This window comes from Lissotriton vulgaris, chromosome 5, assembly GCF_964263255.1.
Source record: "Lissotriton vulgaris chromosome 5, aLisVul1.2, whole genome shotgun sequence".
NCBI lineage: Eukaryota > Metazoa > Chordata > Amphibia > Caudata > Salamandridae > Lissotriton > Lissotriton vulgaris.
In genome coordinates this window covers 1516819644-1516834832 of record NC_141693.1, presented here as the reverse complement: position 1 = coordinate 1516834832, position 15189 = coordinate 1516819644, and the positions used below count along the sequence as shown (strand labels likewise).

At 46.6% G+C, this 15189-nt stretch overlaps 1 protein-coding gene across 2 annotated transcripts in view; it reads right to left on the bottom strand.

The window, feature by feature from the left end:
- Nucleotides 1–14935, bottom strand: part of LOC147712903 (glutathione S-transferase Mu 1-like) — a 110207-nt gene extending 95272 nt beyond the window's left edge. Inside the window, exons 1-2 of one of the 2 annotated variants that reach the window (XM_086923579.1) lie at nucleotides 14691–14935; nucleotides 2769–2844 (exon numbers count right to left, since the gene is read on the bottom strand). In XM_086923579.1, the coding sequence (XP_086779705.1) occupies nucleotides 2769–2844; nucleotides 14691–14726 (112 nt within the window). In that variant the 5' untranslated portion in view covers nucleotides 14727–14935. Of the gene's footprint in view, nucleotides 1–2768; nucleotides 2845–13068; nucleotides 13150–14690 lie in introns of those variants that run through there. The other variant, XM_086923580.1, reaches the window with a different exon arrangement.
- Nucleotides 14936–15189: the final 254 nt, after the last annotated feature.

Genomic DNA, 15189 nt, shown 5'->3' with positions numbered 1-15189 from the left:
CACTACAATACATGCAGCTATTTATATTTACATAATTCACTACACTGCAAATAGTCGTAGAGCTCAGATAATATTTACAATGCCAGTTACTTAAACTCTAACAAAGGCGAGACATATTGCATTGCAAATGCTTGTTAAGTCTGGGTTTTGACAGAACAGCCACCAACCAGACCCATTGCTTACAATACATAGTGGGCTTAGAGATAACCCTATTCAACCATTGGATTTTTTTGGACAGCATCGCAAGACACTGGCCTGAGACTTTGGGAAATCTTCACTTATTTATCTTTACCCTGGTAAATGCTCCTGCATAATACCCATCCCCTAGAGTGGTGGGTAACAAGCGCGTAATGAGGAATTTTGCTGTATGGTCAGTGGCCTGGACTTTGCTGTGAAAGATCAGTTTTAGGGTGTGCCGTTCCAATTCATTCAGTTACAACAAACCAAGAACTCTAAAAAAGTAGTGTTATTAAAATTAAATCATTTGAGAGCAAAGCGGTTTCCCAGTAGTAGTCGTCGTCGTCGTCATTTGGTTACCTCACAATTAGTTACAACCCTATGTACCCCTTGCTCCATCAGCCTTTTTCTACACAATACCCCCATTTTCTTACAATATCGCTATTCCACTAGTCCTAACTGAATGGCTTCTGGATCTCTTGTACACCCATTGCCAATTCTCCTCGTATCTAGACAGACTATCACTCACAGAACCACTCATCTGCAAGTTGACACCACCACTCACGTATCATCCTCTCCAGTGTTGATTTCTACAAAGCTGCCTTTTGGCACACAAATCAGTCACAAACTAACTTGCGACAGCATTCACACAAACAAAAGTAACAAATTCTGCTCTCCACCTATAAACAACCACCATCACCTGCCATTCTAACCACATGTGCTGGACTTCTGCCACTGACGATGTAATGACATTCAGTCAATCATACTACTCACACAACCGCTCATTCAATACACACCTGGATGTTTAAAAGAAGTCGGTTCCCTTCCAGCCAAAAAAAAAAATGTATATATATTATATGAAAAAAAAATTTAAAGCCACACTTTTGCAACACCAGCTAAAAACCATATACTCAGCCTTCAGCTGCTTACACCACTTGTCACTTTCGTTGTCAGTTTATGACAGGCACTGACACTAACCATAGATAATGCTGCTCCCCAATATCACTCCTTCAATCTCAGCATGCTCAAGCCACTACACCCAAGGGAAAAACATTTTAATCACACCTTTCACCATCACCAACACCCTATAGTACACACAACTTAAGCAATAATAAACACCAAAGAACCACACCTGAGCAAGCCACTTAAACATTTATTTACTCACAAGCCTTTTAACTCACTCTTTACTCACCGATACCACGTATTCACCTACATACACCTCAACTCCTAGTAAGATCCGCATTGCTTACTAATCACCTCTCAAAGTACAACTCACGTGCCAAACCACCTACAGCCAATCTTCACACACAGCATCTTGCAGCACAACTCAGCAGTGTCACTTAACAGAGCCACATCAGCAGACCCTTTACAACAGACTTCTCAAGTCATTCACTTGCCATCAGCGTTTTAACCCCATCTCTCCTAATATAATTCACCCCCACACAGCCACCTGCACCCACTCACCACATTGCTCTCACCCATCGAGCTGCACGCATCCCAGCTCAGCGACCACATGCATATAACACAACCCACACACCTAAAACACTTGAATAGCTGACTTGCAACAGTCGTCAGAATAGTTGAGGTGCTTCGGATGATACCCTAACAGGAGTAGAATTGATGAAAGCGCTGTTGGGTGGACTTTAAGCACATTGGGTTTAGGGAAGCAGGCGGTATATGCAGCTTGTGTACAGTGAGGGTCAGTAGGGTCATTGGAATGCAGAAGGAGAGAGGTTGGAAAAAGGGGGTGGGTGGTGGGGGAGGTTGAAGGGCATAGGTGGCATAAGTCAAACAAGCAGGTAGGAGTGGAGTTCAATTAAGAATCCGCAGGTGAGGCCCATCAACTGTTCAACCAACGCTTGCTGAAGACTGAACATTAGCAACCCAATCTGCACGTGATCTCTCTAGTGCACATTCAATGGCAAGTGAACTTTGCAGGTGTGATGATCGGTAAATACTCAGCTGATTAGCCTGATTTCATATTCAAGTTCAGTGTAATTTGCATGTGAACATTTCTACCACTGGTCATTGTGGACCAGATCCACTAAAGAGGGACAGCTGATGGCTTCATGATGAGCTTTTGTTTGGTGGTGGGGTGCTGTCTGCTGGGATTCCCAAAGGGTGGCACAGAGAGGGCCCTATGGGGAACACGTGTATTGCAGCAAGCTGGGTGCTAGTGTCATGTATCAGAATTGTCAAATAATAAATTGGCAAGCATTTGTTTGTAAGGCCTCCAAAGAGTAATGCAGAAGGAATGCCTAGGTTACCCGTCTGTAATACTTGAAACTGCCTCATGCCCACTCATGCTGGTCCTCCCAGGGAGTGATCGCAAACTGATAATGTCACTTTTATAGCACACCCAACTGAGATCAGAGCAAGCATTATGAATAAAGGCCAACTCCTGCTTCCGGTATTAGACATGGGACGCTTCAGTTTGTAAGGACTGAGTCGAAAGAGTAGGACTTTTAGTAATTAAGACCATCTGAAAGTAATCCAAGGTGCACCAGGGGGGCTGGATTCACAACCATCACCAATTGTATTCCTTGGCCTTCTGAATTCACCCACTCATGCCACCACCAATCCTTTATTACCTGGTCCAGTGATATAATGCTTGTCTTCATACGCAGTCCCGGTGTACTCCAAGAGCAGTCTGATGGAGTGCGCCAGCTGTAACGGAATAAAGCACAACATTAGACAAAGTAAAGTAAGTGGCATTGGGCATCCATCCAGGACGGTGCCAGATATGATCTTTCTACATGCACAAAGGGCCAAAGCGAGGGCATTCCATCCCTTTCAATGGAAAGGGGCCTCAGCTACAAGAGGGCTCCTGTTCATTACCCGGTGGAGGTTAGAACGCTTTAGCCTTAAGTGGCTAGGCAAATAAGTGTATTCCTCAGGTAGTGGGCCTGTTCAGTTTTATGACTGTTAACAGAAAACAGGGGATCTAAATGTACAGCAGGTTTGAGGAGTCTGCCATCGTTCATTTAAGAAATACCTAGGCAACTAGTTGGTCATGAAAGATATCAGACCATCAATCTACAATAATGGCACTATACTCCATGTACCACTGTTAATTTCTAAAAAGTCAATGTTATTAATACAAAACTGTAGTTGAAATGGCTACAAAATTCATGACCCCCACACACTCTTACAGGTGCCGCGGGGCAAAGGCCGAGAATGGCACATGCTGCAAAACGCCTAGCTAAGCCACTAGGCTGGTTTACTGTCTCAGTTCCCTCCCTCCCTCCACCTCCCGCCTTGGATCTGGTAGAAAGGAGTGTGGCTGCTCTTCTAGCGAAGAAACTAGAGCTTGGGCCCCTCTTGTAGGCTTTCTTCAAATTTGACATTAATGGTGAACAGTGGTTTCAAACTGGCGGAATGATAATGTACTTTAAAGAACAAATAATCAACTACTTTAGTGTGGAAGTGGAGGAAGAGCCAAAATGTGCACACTGGGAACCGTAGTATGCTATCTTATTGGTCCTATCTTTTACTCTCAACTAATATCCTACTACCCCGAGTATCAAGGTATTGCCAAAATTGATGGTCGCCTGGCTAATCTAAACTGATATTTTAATATTTTTATAATGAGCCCCCACACACTGTACGGGTGGGGTGCTTCATCGCATCACACCCTGGTCACTAAAAACAAAGGTGGGCGCAACCATCTCCCAGGGAGCACTTTAGATAAAGCTATAGATCTAACAGGGAGTTTATACCAGGATACCTAGTGGCTACCCCAGTATACCTTTAATTTGGGTACCACTGGTAGGATTAAAAGGTTTCAAAATTCAGCTTATGTGAGGAGGAGTTACTATCTCCATATCCTAGAATGACTACATGTTTCAGCCCTGGGTCACGGCTTGTGCTCTTCAAATATTTGAAATGGCCTGTAGTACAGAAGAACACGTGATTTAAGTACAGTATTTAGGGCATGTACTCCTCCTTTATCAGAATTAGATGATCACCAGCTCAGCATCTGAGCAGTCAGATGCCAAGCAATGTTGCTGCCCGTTTTAAATCACCAATTCACTTACCAATTTACTCTCGGTCCATTCCAGCGTAAGATGCCCTAAAACGCTGCATTTACTCACGCAGGATTCTGTAGTACCAGCCTTGTCACATGTTTGAAGAGCACATGTTTTCTACAGCCTTAAAACTTTGGCTTCATCATTGGTTGTTCGTGCAAGTGAATCGTGCTATTTGCTACTCCTAGGGTTGAGAAGCACACGCGCGAATACCTTCATGGTCTCAAATACAATTTCCAACATTATGAGAATCACTATTCTCCTTTAGAAGTGGACTCCCCTTAAGAGTGGCGTCTTATTTACAACTTCATAAAATATTGCAGTCCCGAAAATGGCCTCATGGATACAGACTGTAGGAGACTAAAACGTCGATGTACAGCCCATTTCTCTTTTGGACCATTCACGTTTCCGTCATAAGTTTTGTCTTAATGTCTAGATAGATATTAAGAGTGTTAGAGAGTGGATAATTATTACACTGACAAATGATTCATTCGAAACTTTACTGCTTCAAATTATTATTAAAAAAAAAAAATCCATGATAATCGTCCTAAGGCATCCCAACTAATTTACATTATATTTCTTTGAATGACTTACATTACCTGTCCTGTCATTGTGAGGATGCTACTACCTCTGGACAGCCTTCCCTTGGGCGGCGTTCATGCCTGTGGATTTCCCACCACCACTCAAGAAATCGCACAAGCATGCACACTGTTTGGGTACAACCTTAGTAACAGTGAAAACACTACACCAGTTTAGAAAAATAAGCAACCATATTTATCTGAATAAAAAGGACAAAAAAAAAATTGTACACACACACGTAAAGATCTCACTTTTAAATGGTTCAATATAGTCAGTCCATAGGAAACTATGAATGCGTCACTTATCACAAACTACCTAGGATGCGTCCAAATCAAAAACAGGCGCAGGGGAAGTGAGGCGCCTGAAAAGCAAAGAGATGTTACTGTTACTCAAAGGCGAGGCGATGCATGGATTTCCGGACACGTCCTCTGTTCCTTACTGCTGGGCAACATCAATAAAGAAGTAGACACACTGGTTCAATGTATTGAATATCCAGACACACTGGATCAAGGTGGCGGAAAAACAGGCAATGCGTTGATTATCCAGCCGCGAGAAGGTGATGCGTTGATTTCTTCGGTCACGCAGCAGGGCCTGCGTCAGAGTGGGTGCCATGGACATCAGTAACAGTGCTCGGGACCCAGGCTGCGACAATCTTTCAACTGCACGGCAATTCTGCATCAGCAAAAACAGGCACTGGTGGTCGATGCATGGATTTTCTTCAGTCCTTAGCAGCAGAACCATTTCCAAGTGCCCAGAACCGAAACTGGTACCACTTAGCAAGTCGGAAATCCCAGCAGAGTAGTTCAGAGCCTGCAGATGAAGCCTTTGATTGTCTTGAGACTTCTAAGACGAGGCAAGCACACTCAAGCCTTTGGAGAACCTTGGCATGTAGGATACAAAAAGCAGAGTCCATTCCTTTTACTGCCCAAGACAGAAGCAAGCAGTAGGCCAGCATAACACAGCAACAAGCAGAGTGGCAGTTTCCCCTCCTACAGCTCTTCTTGGCAGAATCTCCTCTTAGTCCAGAAGTATTCTGAGGATATGGCGTCACAGCTACAGTGCTTATACCAGTTTCTGCCTTTGAAGTAGGTAAACCTCAAAGGAAAGTCTTTGTATTGCACAAGATCCTTGCCTTTCCCTATCCTGGCTACACTACAGGGGATGAAGACAGCTTTGTGTGAGGACAGACATCCCTATTCAGGGACAATTCCTCCCACCACTCTAGCCCATAAAAATCCCATCAGCTTGGTGATCTAGCCATAAAGATATGCAGGGCATACCTCAGCTCCCTTTGTGGAACTGTCAAGAGTAAATGCACACGCACAGCCTAAAGTATCAGTCTAAACCAGGCATGGACTCCACAGGCAGGCAGTGTCACACAGGATGGTAAAGCAAGAAAATGCCCACTTTTAGTAAGGTACTGCAGCAACACATGAACAGAACACTGAATGAATCAAACATTCAACCCAATGTCAAGAGATCTGGTTAAATACTTTGTTCTTTTTCTCACACCACCACCCCAGTTTGGACCCAGCTATACGCAAATCAGTCTTGACCCTTCTCCTCATGGGAACGGTCCAGCCCGAACTGTCAAGCTGGGTCCTCCCTGGACTGGAAACAAGCATCTTGGGACCGGTTTCGGGGTAACAACCCTCATCAGCCAAGCTAGCTTGAATTCAGTGGTACAGCGAGCTAGGGACCCACATCTGGGCATTTCAATCCCACTTCAGGCGAAAAGTACTGCAGCAACAAATGATGGACAGAATGCTGAAATAATCAAACATTCACCCCAAGTCAAGACATTTGGGTTAAATCCATAGTTGTTTTGCTCACTAAGTCACCCCAGTATGGACTTTCTAAACGTGGCATTTTTAAACACCCAATTTAAAAAGGAATAATAACTGAATACGTATTTTTAAATTGAGAGTACAGGGGCCCCAAACTCCAAATCTCTCCCTCTTTCTCCAGCAATATTCCTTATGTCTGAACCTTCATGTGATGCTAGCAGCAAGAGCAAAACAAATAAATAAAATAAAAGGGGGTGGGGACTACACAGATGCACCTTTCACCAGTCTCTGGGCATTGGCAGTCTAGGTTTACGCCATGCCCCGTTGCCTGTGGGAAAGTAATCAAGTCAAGTCAAATAACTTTATTTCGATTCCATAAAGGAGTCAAAAGTATACACTAATATAAAATACATAGATTGTCATAAAAACCACAATACATATTTGCATATTAAGGATTTACAATACATTAAAAATAACCTTAATCATGTATATGAAAAGAGCATAAAGTGCAAAGTTAATTTCATCAACAGGCCAACAGAAGAAACATTTGTGGATAGTTTACTTTGGGTAGAAGTCGTGTAAGTCCCAGACGGATATGGGGCCGTCTCCTTTTTGGGGTGGGTAGGATCGTAGAAGGGGGACAATGTTCCTATGTCTAAATTTTACTAGGACCAGATCCCCACTAATATCTTTGGTTAGAGACCCTAGCCAGCCCACCCTTCTAACACTCATGATACCTCTGTCATGATTGGGTGCAAGTGGTCTGTTTTTGGAAAGCCAGAATATGACCTTGTTTAGAAGTTCGACGGCTTTCAAATTTCCCATGGCAGGGTGCCGGTATTCCTGATAAAACAAGAACAAATGGGGCAGCTTCAGGGGGCAAGTGTATTGGTGCTGCTCTACATGGATCCGGTCTGGCAGCAGTATGCCTATTAAACCCAAGTTTAGGAGCGGCTTTGGTTATAACAGGTTTTTTAGGAAGCTGTGGAGAAGTTTGGGCGTGTTTGCTTAGGTTAATAGGCAGGGAACCTTTTGTGGTAGTGAATATGTCAGAACCATTCGGTATTGCCTTCTTGGGGATGGACGGAGAAATAGTTGTAGTATTTATCTCTTTTGTTATAGAGATAGCCGGAGGGGCTCTTTCCCCGGTAGATGGATCATTAGTAAGTGGTGGGAGGTTGGCTAAAATGATCCTCTCAATGCCCGTTATTCTATCACCCAGGGCATGAATTTTTCCTATCAGTGGTGATACGATAGAATTAAACAATAACTCTTAGACAGTAGAAGTACTTGGTCTACATAGGTCCCACTCTCCGCCGTGATTAAGGGGGGGGGGTTGGTGACTGTCGATATAGGACCAGCGCACGATTTTGGTGTGTTTAAATGATTTCCACTCTCAATCCTAATTGGGGAAAAAAAGCTGTTGCTTTTAACAGGGGATGGGGATGCCACTGGGGCATACTTAGTGCCGCATAAAGAATTTATTTCCTCCCAAAAAGATAAATTCTGGGAACTAGCAGGGTTCAATGGGGGAAATTGCCTGATGTCTGTCAGTTGTCGCGACTCGTTCACGTCTTCACAAAGAGTAGATAGTGATCGATTGGTCACAGTGAAGTTCAGGGTCCCCTGGCCTGGGTCAAGTATTAGAGAAGATTTCTTATTGGACCCCTTACGTGCCATTGTGCAACCTCGTAAAAAGTGCAACCTCGTAAAAACCGCTTTCAGGAAAAAGATACTGACCAGGGAGTAGTGAGGGTGTAGTTCAAGCAATGTACTACCTCTGGTTGAGATACCAAGGGGGGGTGGCCCGTCCTGTCCTACGAGGGCCTTAGAGGGCCTGCCCTTTGCCCGGGCTTATCCCCGCGGGACTGGAACGATATGTGGATTATTAGGACAAAGAGGCGGGGCCGGCCGGGGAAGAGTACCAGCTGTTGATGATAAGAGGGAATGCTGGTACTCGCAGTCCCTGGCCGCCGCACCCGCCGATTCCCCACAGCAAAACAATGTCAGCAAGGAGGTCCCCCACAGAGGAGCAATGTCGGGAATAGAAATACAGTTGGGCAGGTATTTTTCCTCTGGACCTTCCCCTGGTCCCTGTCACGGCAAGCCTCCGGGGGCGCCGAGAAGTTATTGCAAAAGGCAGCAAGCTGGAGGCCACTAGAGGAGGGCAGTCCGCAAAAATAATACGTAAAGCCCACTCACCAACAAACTTCCTTTTCTTCCCGCACTTTGCCACAGGGGGGCAGGGATAAAGCAAAGCAGCAAGGGGAGATGGGAGACGTAGTCCACTCTGCACCGCAATCACCAACCAACAGCTTTTATCATTACGAGCAAAAAGCTAGAAATCTCGAAAATCGGCATCTGCAGAGAATAAGCAAATGTCTGATCCAAAACGCGCTGCAGTGTCAGTAGAGAAAACCAAGTCCCTTAGGGCGTGAAAAGCATGCTGCCATCATTGTGAGGAGGAACACCGTCTTCAGAATTGACAACTCAAGTCCGCACCCGTTGAGTCCGTCACTCGTTGGAGCCGCCAAATCTATCACCTCCTGCAAGAGCCCCCGCATCACAGGATCTCCCGTGAATGCCTCAAGGAGAAGTTCCACAACGGCCCGGCAACACAGAAGGCCGCCAGTGCAGCTGCAGCCACCCGTAGGTCTTCCCTCGTTAGAGCCGCCGAATCCATCAGCATCGCAAGAACGCCCGCATCGCAGGGTGTCCCGAGAATGTCCCGTGAATGCCTCGAAGAAAAGCTCAACGGCCCAGCAACACAGATAGCCGCCAGTGCGGCTGCAGCCGCCCACAGGTAGACGCAATCGCCACGTGGTGGGAGGAGGAGCACCCACAAGTAATCAAAACATCCACAGCAAACAAAAAAAAAAACATGCAATTGAAGTGGAGTAACTAGTATTTTTGATAATTATGCGTCTCCAATGCATATTTTTTCTTAATTGGAATGATATTTCCCCCAATTACGGGTCCTGTAAGCTTTAAAATACTTCTGTTACCACAAATATTTGCCATCATTCAGCTCCATGATCCTAACCAAGCAATGTATTGCAAAAGGTGGCTATCCACGAATATGGGCCACTTTTTAGGTCTCGATCAATCAATCAATCAATCAATCAGTGACACTTATAGAGCGCGCTACATACCCGTAGGGTCTCAAGGCGCTGGGGGGGGTCTCGGACCTAAAGGCTGCGCTTGCGCATTCTGGGGAGGAGATTTAATGTATCTTAGTAGGGCTTAGGAACCCGCCTCCCTGGCCCGTCTCTCCTCCATTGGATGGCTTCCTAAACGGAGGCCAGCCATTGGAGGAAAGATGCATCACTCCGATTTAGCCCCGTCTTTTTCGGATTTGGAGGTGTAAGTTTTGCTGTTCTTTAGACAGTGACGTTCTCGGTCACTCAAAACAGCAAAACCACGCCCCCAATCCGAAAAATACGGAAGCTGTCGGGCGCCATTTTTTCTCGTCTGCGGACCCTGCCGCCGCCTCTTCTACCCAGTCCCACACCCTCCTGTCCCCTGGGCACCCAGAGATCACTGCTGCCGCCGGCTCCGTTTGAAGGTCGCTGCCAATAATTCGCATTTTCGTGGCTGGGACTGAGCGATCGCTGCATCCACACAGGGGGGAGGCTGTGCGGCCGGGAACCCCCCTCTCCGTCCCACATGAGGAACACCGCATAGCTTGAGGCTGGCGGACTGCCCAGACACCCTCCCGAAGGTAAGGCCGGGGGAAGTGGCGCCAGGGGCCCTGTCTGGTCGGCGGGAGGAGAGCAGCCCGGGTCAGGGCAGGAGAAGCGGAGGGCGTGTGAGAGGGAGTAGGAAGACACGGAGGAGAGATGTAAGGCGAGGGCGTGGGGGAGGAGGCAGATGTGGAGAGAGGGAGCAGGCAAGGCAGGGCAGGGAGAGGTGAAAGTACGCACAGGGAGAAAGAAGGGGGACGTGAAAGGAAGGAGAGAGAGGAAGAAATGAAAGTGCAAGAAAACTAAGGCGAAGAAGCAAGGGAAGGTGGGTGAGAGCAGGGGAAGGGCGGTAAGGAAAGGTAGTGTTTGAGAGGTAAGCAGAGAGAGGGAAGAAGTAGGAGTGAATGCAATAAAAAGAGGAAGGGCACGAGCTTCAGGATGCGAGGACGACGGAGAGGAAAAAACTAGGCTCCGGTAGGTAAGAGAAGGAAGGGCAGAAGGGACAGAAGCAGGGGAAGTAAAGGAATGTGAAAGGAGAAGATGTGAACTAGGAAGGCAAAGAGATGGCGGCAGGGAGGGGTGGAGTGGAAGAGACGGCAGCTGAGCAGATTGTGGTGCAGGTAGCAGAGGGAGCCTGAGTCAGGAAGGCCGGGGGAGGTCGAAGGGACTCTGCACATGTGTGGCGAGTGATGGGGTCGTGACAGGAGGGAGGATGAAACGGGGGGGGGGAAATAGAGAGAATGGAGAGTGCATTACTCCAAGGCACGGCTGGTAGGGGGTGGGGTGGGGAGGGGGGGGGGGGGGAGAAGAGTGGTGTTTACGTCTGCTTACCCTTGCACGCCTGGCAGATGTCACATTACACGTCATGTGGCACTTTTCACGTGCGGCTCTCCACCTGACAAGGCAACTGTCATTTTTTGACATTGCATACTTTATAGGGTACATGTGGCAGTACAGCGTTTTACTTTGTTACTATGGTATGTTATGCGTTGCACCTTTAGATGCATTTGTGATGCCAGTCTTTACATGCCTAAGTCAAGAATGTTTAATTTGAACACACATTTTATATCATGGATGTCCTGAGATACCTTCCACATAGCACTAACCCCAATTTGCCGCATGCAGTCGGCAAAATGCTCATGAAAATGTATAACCTACCACCCTGCACGTGCTCTCACCCTCATTGCACATTTCAATGGAATGGCACTACGCTCACTTCACAATACGCACGCGGTGCCGTTTGCAGCACACATTATCGAGCTCAGTCGCCTTGTGCGTTCCTCAGCTTACCGCTCCCTGCCCTCCCCACCCTGGCCACACACTTATTTTACCCATCAATCATTCCATTTACTGGCCAGCTCTCACTCAAATTCATTCAGTCATCCATGAATTCACCCACCCACTAACTTATGCACCAAATCATTTACCAATCTACACATTCAGACATGCTCGTAAACTCAAGCATCAATCACCAAACACCAAACACACAATTCTTCAGTCAGCAGTACTTCATCCATCCGATAAATCCCCTATTCACACGTACACAAATGAACCCTTCAAATAACGGACTCATCTATTTTGCCATCCATTTACCCACCCACTCACTCATTTACCAATATTCACAAACAGACACATATATAATGTCACCATCAATAAACAAGCACGTTAACACTTGGCCCATCCACAAGTTTGCCTTTGCATTCTGGGATTTGTAGTCTTGTTCGTGTAATTATAAAATTGGAGAAAAATCCTAACATACATAAGGAAAAACCTGCACTGTTTGAGCTACAGAGAGCTGTGTTTGCTCAAGTATGCCAAGTTCTCGGGAATGCTAAGCACAGCAGCTTGGAAAGGCCGTCTCTAGCATCGGGAGATGAATGAATACATGAGCTGAACATAGTATAGCGCTGCAGTCACCTCATGGAGCTAGCTTGGAATTCTCATGTTAGATCTCTTTTCGGGATTTACAACACCTATGCTACAGCAGCAGGCTTAAATTTCCATTTTCTTCATGTGACTCGCCACGGGGCTTCGTGTGGCGTAACAAACAGAAGCAACAAAATTGCATTGTTTCATATGTTTGTCACAACGGAGTCACCACGGTAAAGTGTGTCTTTATATTAGGTGGCACTTGCCTTAAACAATGAAGTCATTTGTGCCTTTCAGCCACTCCTAGCTTCCAGCCCAAAGCGCTCTGCATGTTGGGACATGTAGTTCCACACGTGTAATGGAAATTGTGGCGCCACCACCCCGAGAATGCTGTTGCCTGTCTAAGAGTGAATTGGTGATTCCCTTGTAGGTAGAAGCACAAGGGTAGAAGCATTTTTTTAAATTACAATCTCTTTGAACAGCACAGGGCGCTGTGCTACAGGTTGTCTATAATTGGGCACACAGTTTGTTTCTCCCTTGCTTCGTTCCTACGGTAAAGCGCTCTGATACTTACGGGTCTAGCCAGCGCTATACAAGGGTGAATGCCAATGTCGAGGAGACCCCTCGCTGTGCTTGCTTCCCTGCCCCCTGGCTCTGTGTGTGCGTGGGGGGGGCTGTCTGTGTGTGTGTGGGGGGGGGCTGTGTGTGGGGGGGGCTGTCTGTGTGCGTGGGGGGGCTGTCTGTGTGCGTGGGGGGGCTGTCTGTGTGCGTGGGGGGGCTGTCTGTGTGCGTGGGGGGGCTGTCTGTGTGCGTGGGGGGGCTGTCTGTGTAAATGCAATAGGTCATGCATTTGCGAGCGATTAAGCTATTGGCAATGTAAATGACAATGCCATTTATTTAGGATTTAAAAAAAAAAAAAAAAACGAGCAATGCCAATAGCTCTACCTTTAATAATGCCGAGACCATTGCATTGTAAATGCTTGTTGAATGGGCTGCCCGGGCTTAGTAAGACAGGAGTTGATTCCCTGCAGAGGACATACAAGGTAACGCTCTTTATTAGACACATAACACCACCGCGACAGTCTTTGCACAGCTCGGATTTCGCCAGTGCTTGTTAAGGACCGGTTCAACAACAAAAGCACACATCCATGTACAAGTTTAATGAAAAATGAAACCAACTTACTTAAAACAGAACAAAGACAGGAAACCGTACATTCTGTGGGAAAACACTGCAACCAGAGATCAATTTAACGTCATTTGTACTGTGGGTGGCAATCAGTGGCTAGATAAGAGTGACGTTTATGAAAGTGCCAATACTGATAATCAAATTTTACTTAGTACAATCACACGTGAAACTCGTGATGTAAATATTTTTTATTTTCTCATTTCATTAGAAAACGGTCAATTCATTTTTTTTATTCAGTGTCAACACAAAGCAACATTTTCAAAAATGTACATAAACCACACCAAATAACTAAACAAACACATATTTTAACACCACACTTGATTGACAACGAAAGACAAAAATGTAAGATGTTTAACAAGTAGATAAGCTCAAGCTCCAAAAAGGACTTAAAAACAGTTATAAAAAGACAAAAAGGAAAAATAAAACCCAAAAGGTGAGTTATAACAATTCCTATTTCAACAAACCGAGTCAATGGTCAGAGACCAAACAGTGTTCAGTCATGGGCAACCTACTGATTTAATAAAAATAAGAAGATAGTTTTAAACAGTTCATTCAAACATTATGAGACAGGGTTGGCCTCGCCATCAGGACCTAGAACTAGAGCGGCGGTTTATGTTAATGTTTGCTTTGTGTTGAACGCTGGAAAAAAAAAGTCAAAAATAATGAGCTGACCGTTTTTCTAGTGAAATTAGATTTAAAAAAAAAAAAAAAAAAAAAAATCACATCACGTGTGATTGTACTGAGTAAAAGTTGATTGATTATCAGTATGACACTTTCGTTTTTGATATCCTGGCATAGGCTTGCCGATTACGGGTCAAATCACCTGATGCTGAGCCACGCCCAGGCTCGAATCCGGTTCCCCAGCTCCAAATTCTGTAGCTGGCCGGAGGCCGGCCCGGTGAACAGGCATGAAGGGGGCGTGCGAGGCTCTCGAGGAGGACTCCCGCCAAGAGAGAGAGCGTTTCAGGGGCACGCCAAGAGGCCCAATGCTCTGGTGCAGCACCGACGATCTAAGTGGGGGCTCGTGCAACACAACGACTGCTGCACGAAGAAATCAAGGCAATCCAGGGATTTAGTTATAACTAACGTGGACTATGTCCTTAAACAGCAATTCACCTCCTTGCAGTTCTCCGCTCTGGCACAACCTACGCCGATGCTGCCTTGCCACAAACCCCTCCGCCGCCCCGGGGAGGTCACGGCCACTCTCTGCCTTGCCACAACCCCATCTGCCGCCCCGGGGAGGTCACGGCCACTCTCTGGTTTATCTCCGCCATTCCTCTTCTCCCATGCCGCCCTTTCCCTCCGCCACCCACCTGCGGCTCTCACGCAAGGCTCGCTCTCGCCATCTTCTCTCAATGCCCCCCCTAAGCCCCCAACTTACCCCCCGGATGTCCCAGTATCCAAGTATCATCGTCATTGCGCTGATGGGTTAACTGAGTATCTCGGTTCTAGCGCCTGGGGGTGGCAGGTGTCCTGCTAGGAGCCCCGAGGCGTGATTTATATAGTGCTTTGCGCGGGAGCACGTGAACACCCGAGGGAGGCGCAAGCAATCGGCAGCGGAAGCTGTAGGACAGCTTTTTTTTCCCCACTCGAGTCGGACTCGGAACTCAGGTGGAGGGACGGACTGGACGGAAGAAGAAAGATTGTTGGCTGTGTGTGGGGCGGGGCGGGGCGGCGGGGGTCCTGTGGGTGGGGGCGGGGCCGCGAGCTGCGGGCGGGAATAGAAGTGAGCCAGGGTCCCAGTCGCTGGGGACTCATGGAGGAAATAATACGCGGACTGACAAACAGCTAATTGATTCGAACAGTTAATATTAGGGTACAATGAAGAATCGTTCGCAGATTTACAATGAAGAAATTTCATGATATGTAATCAGAAGGAA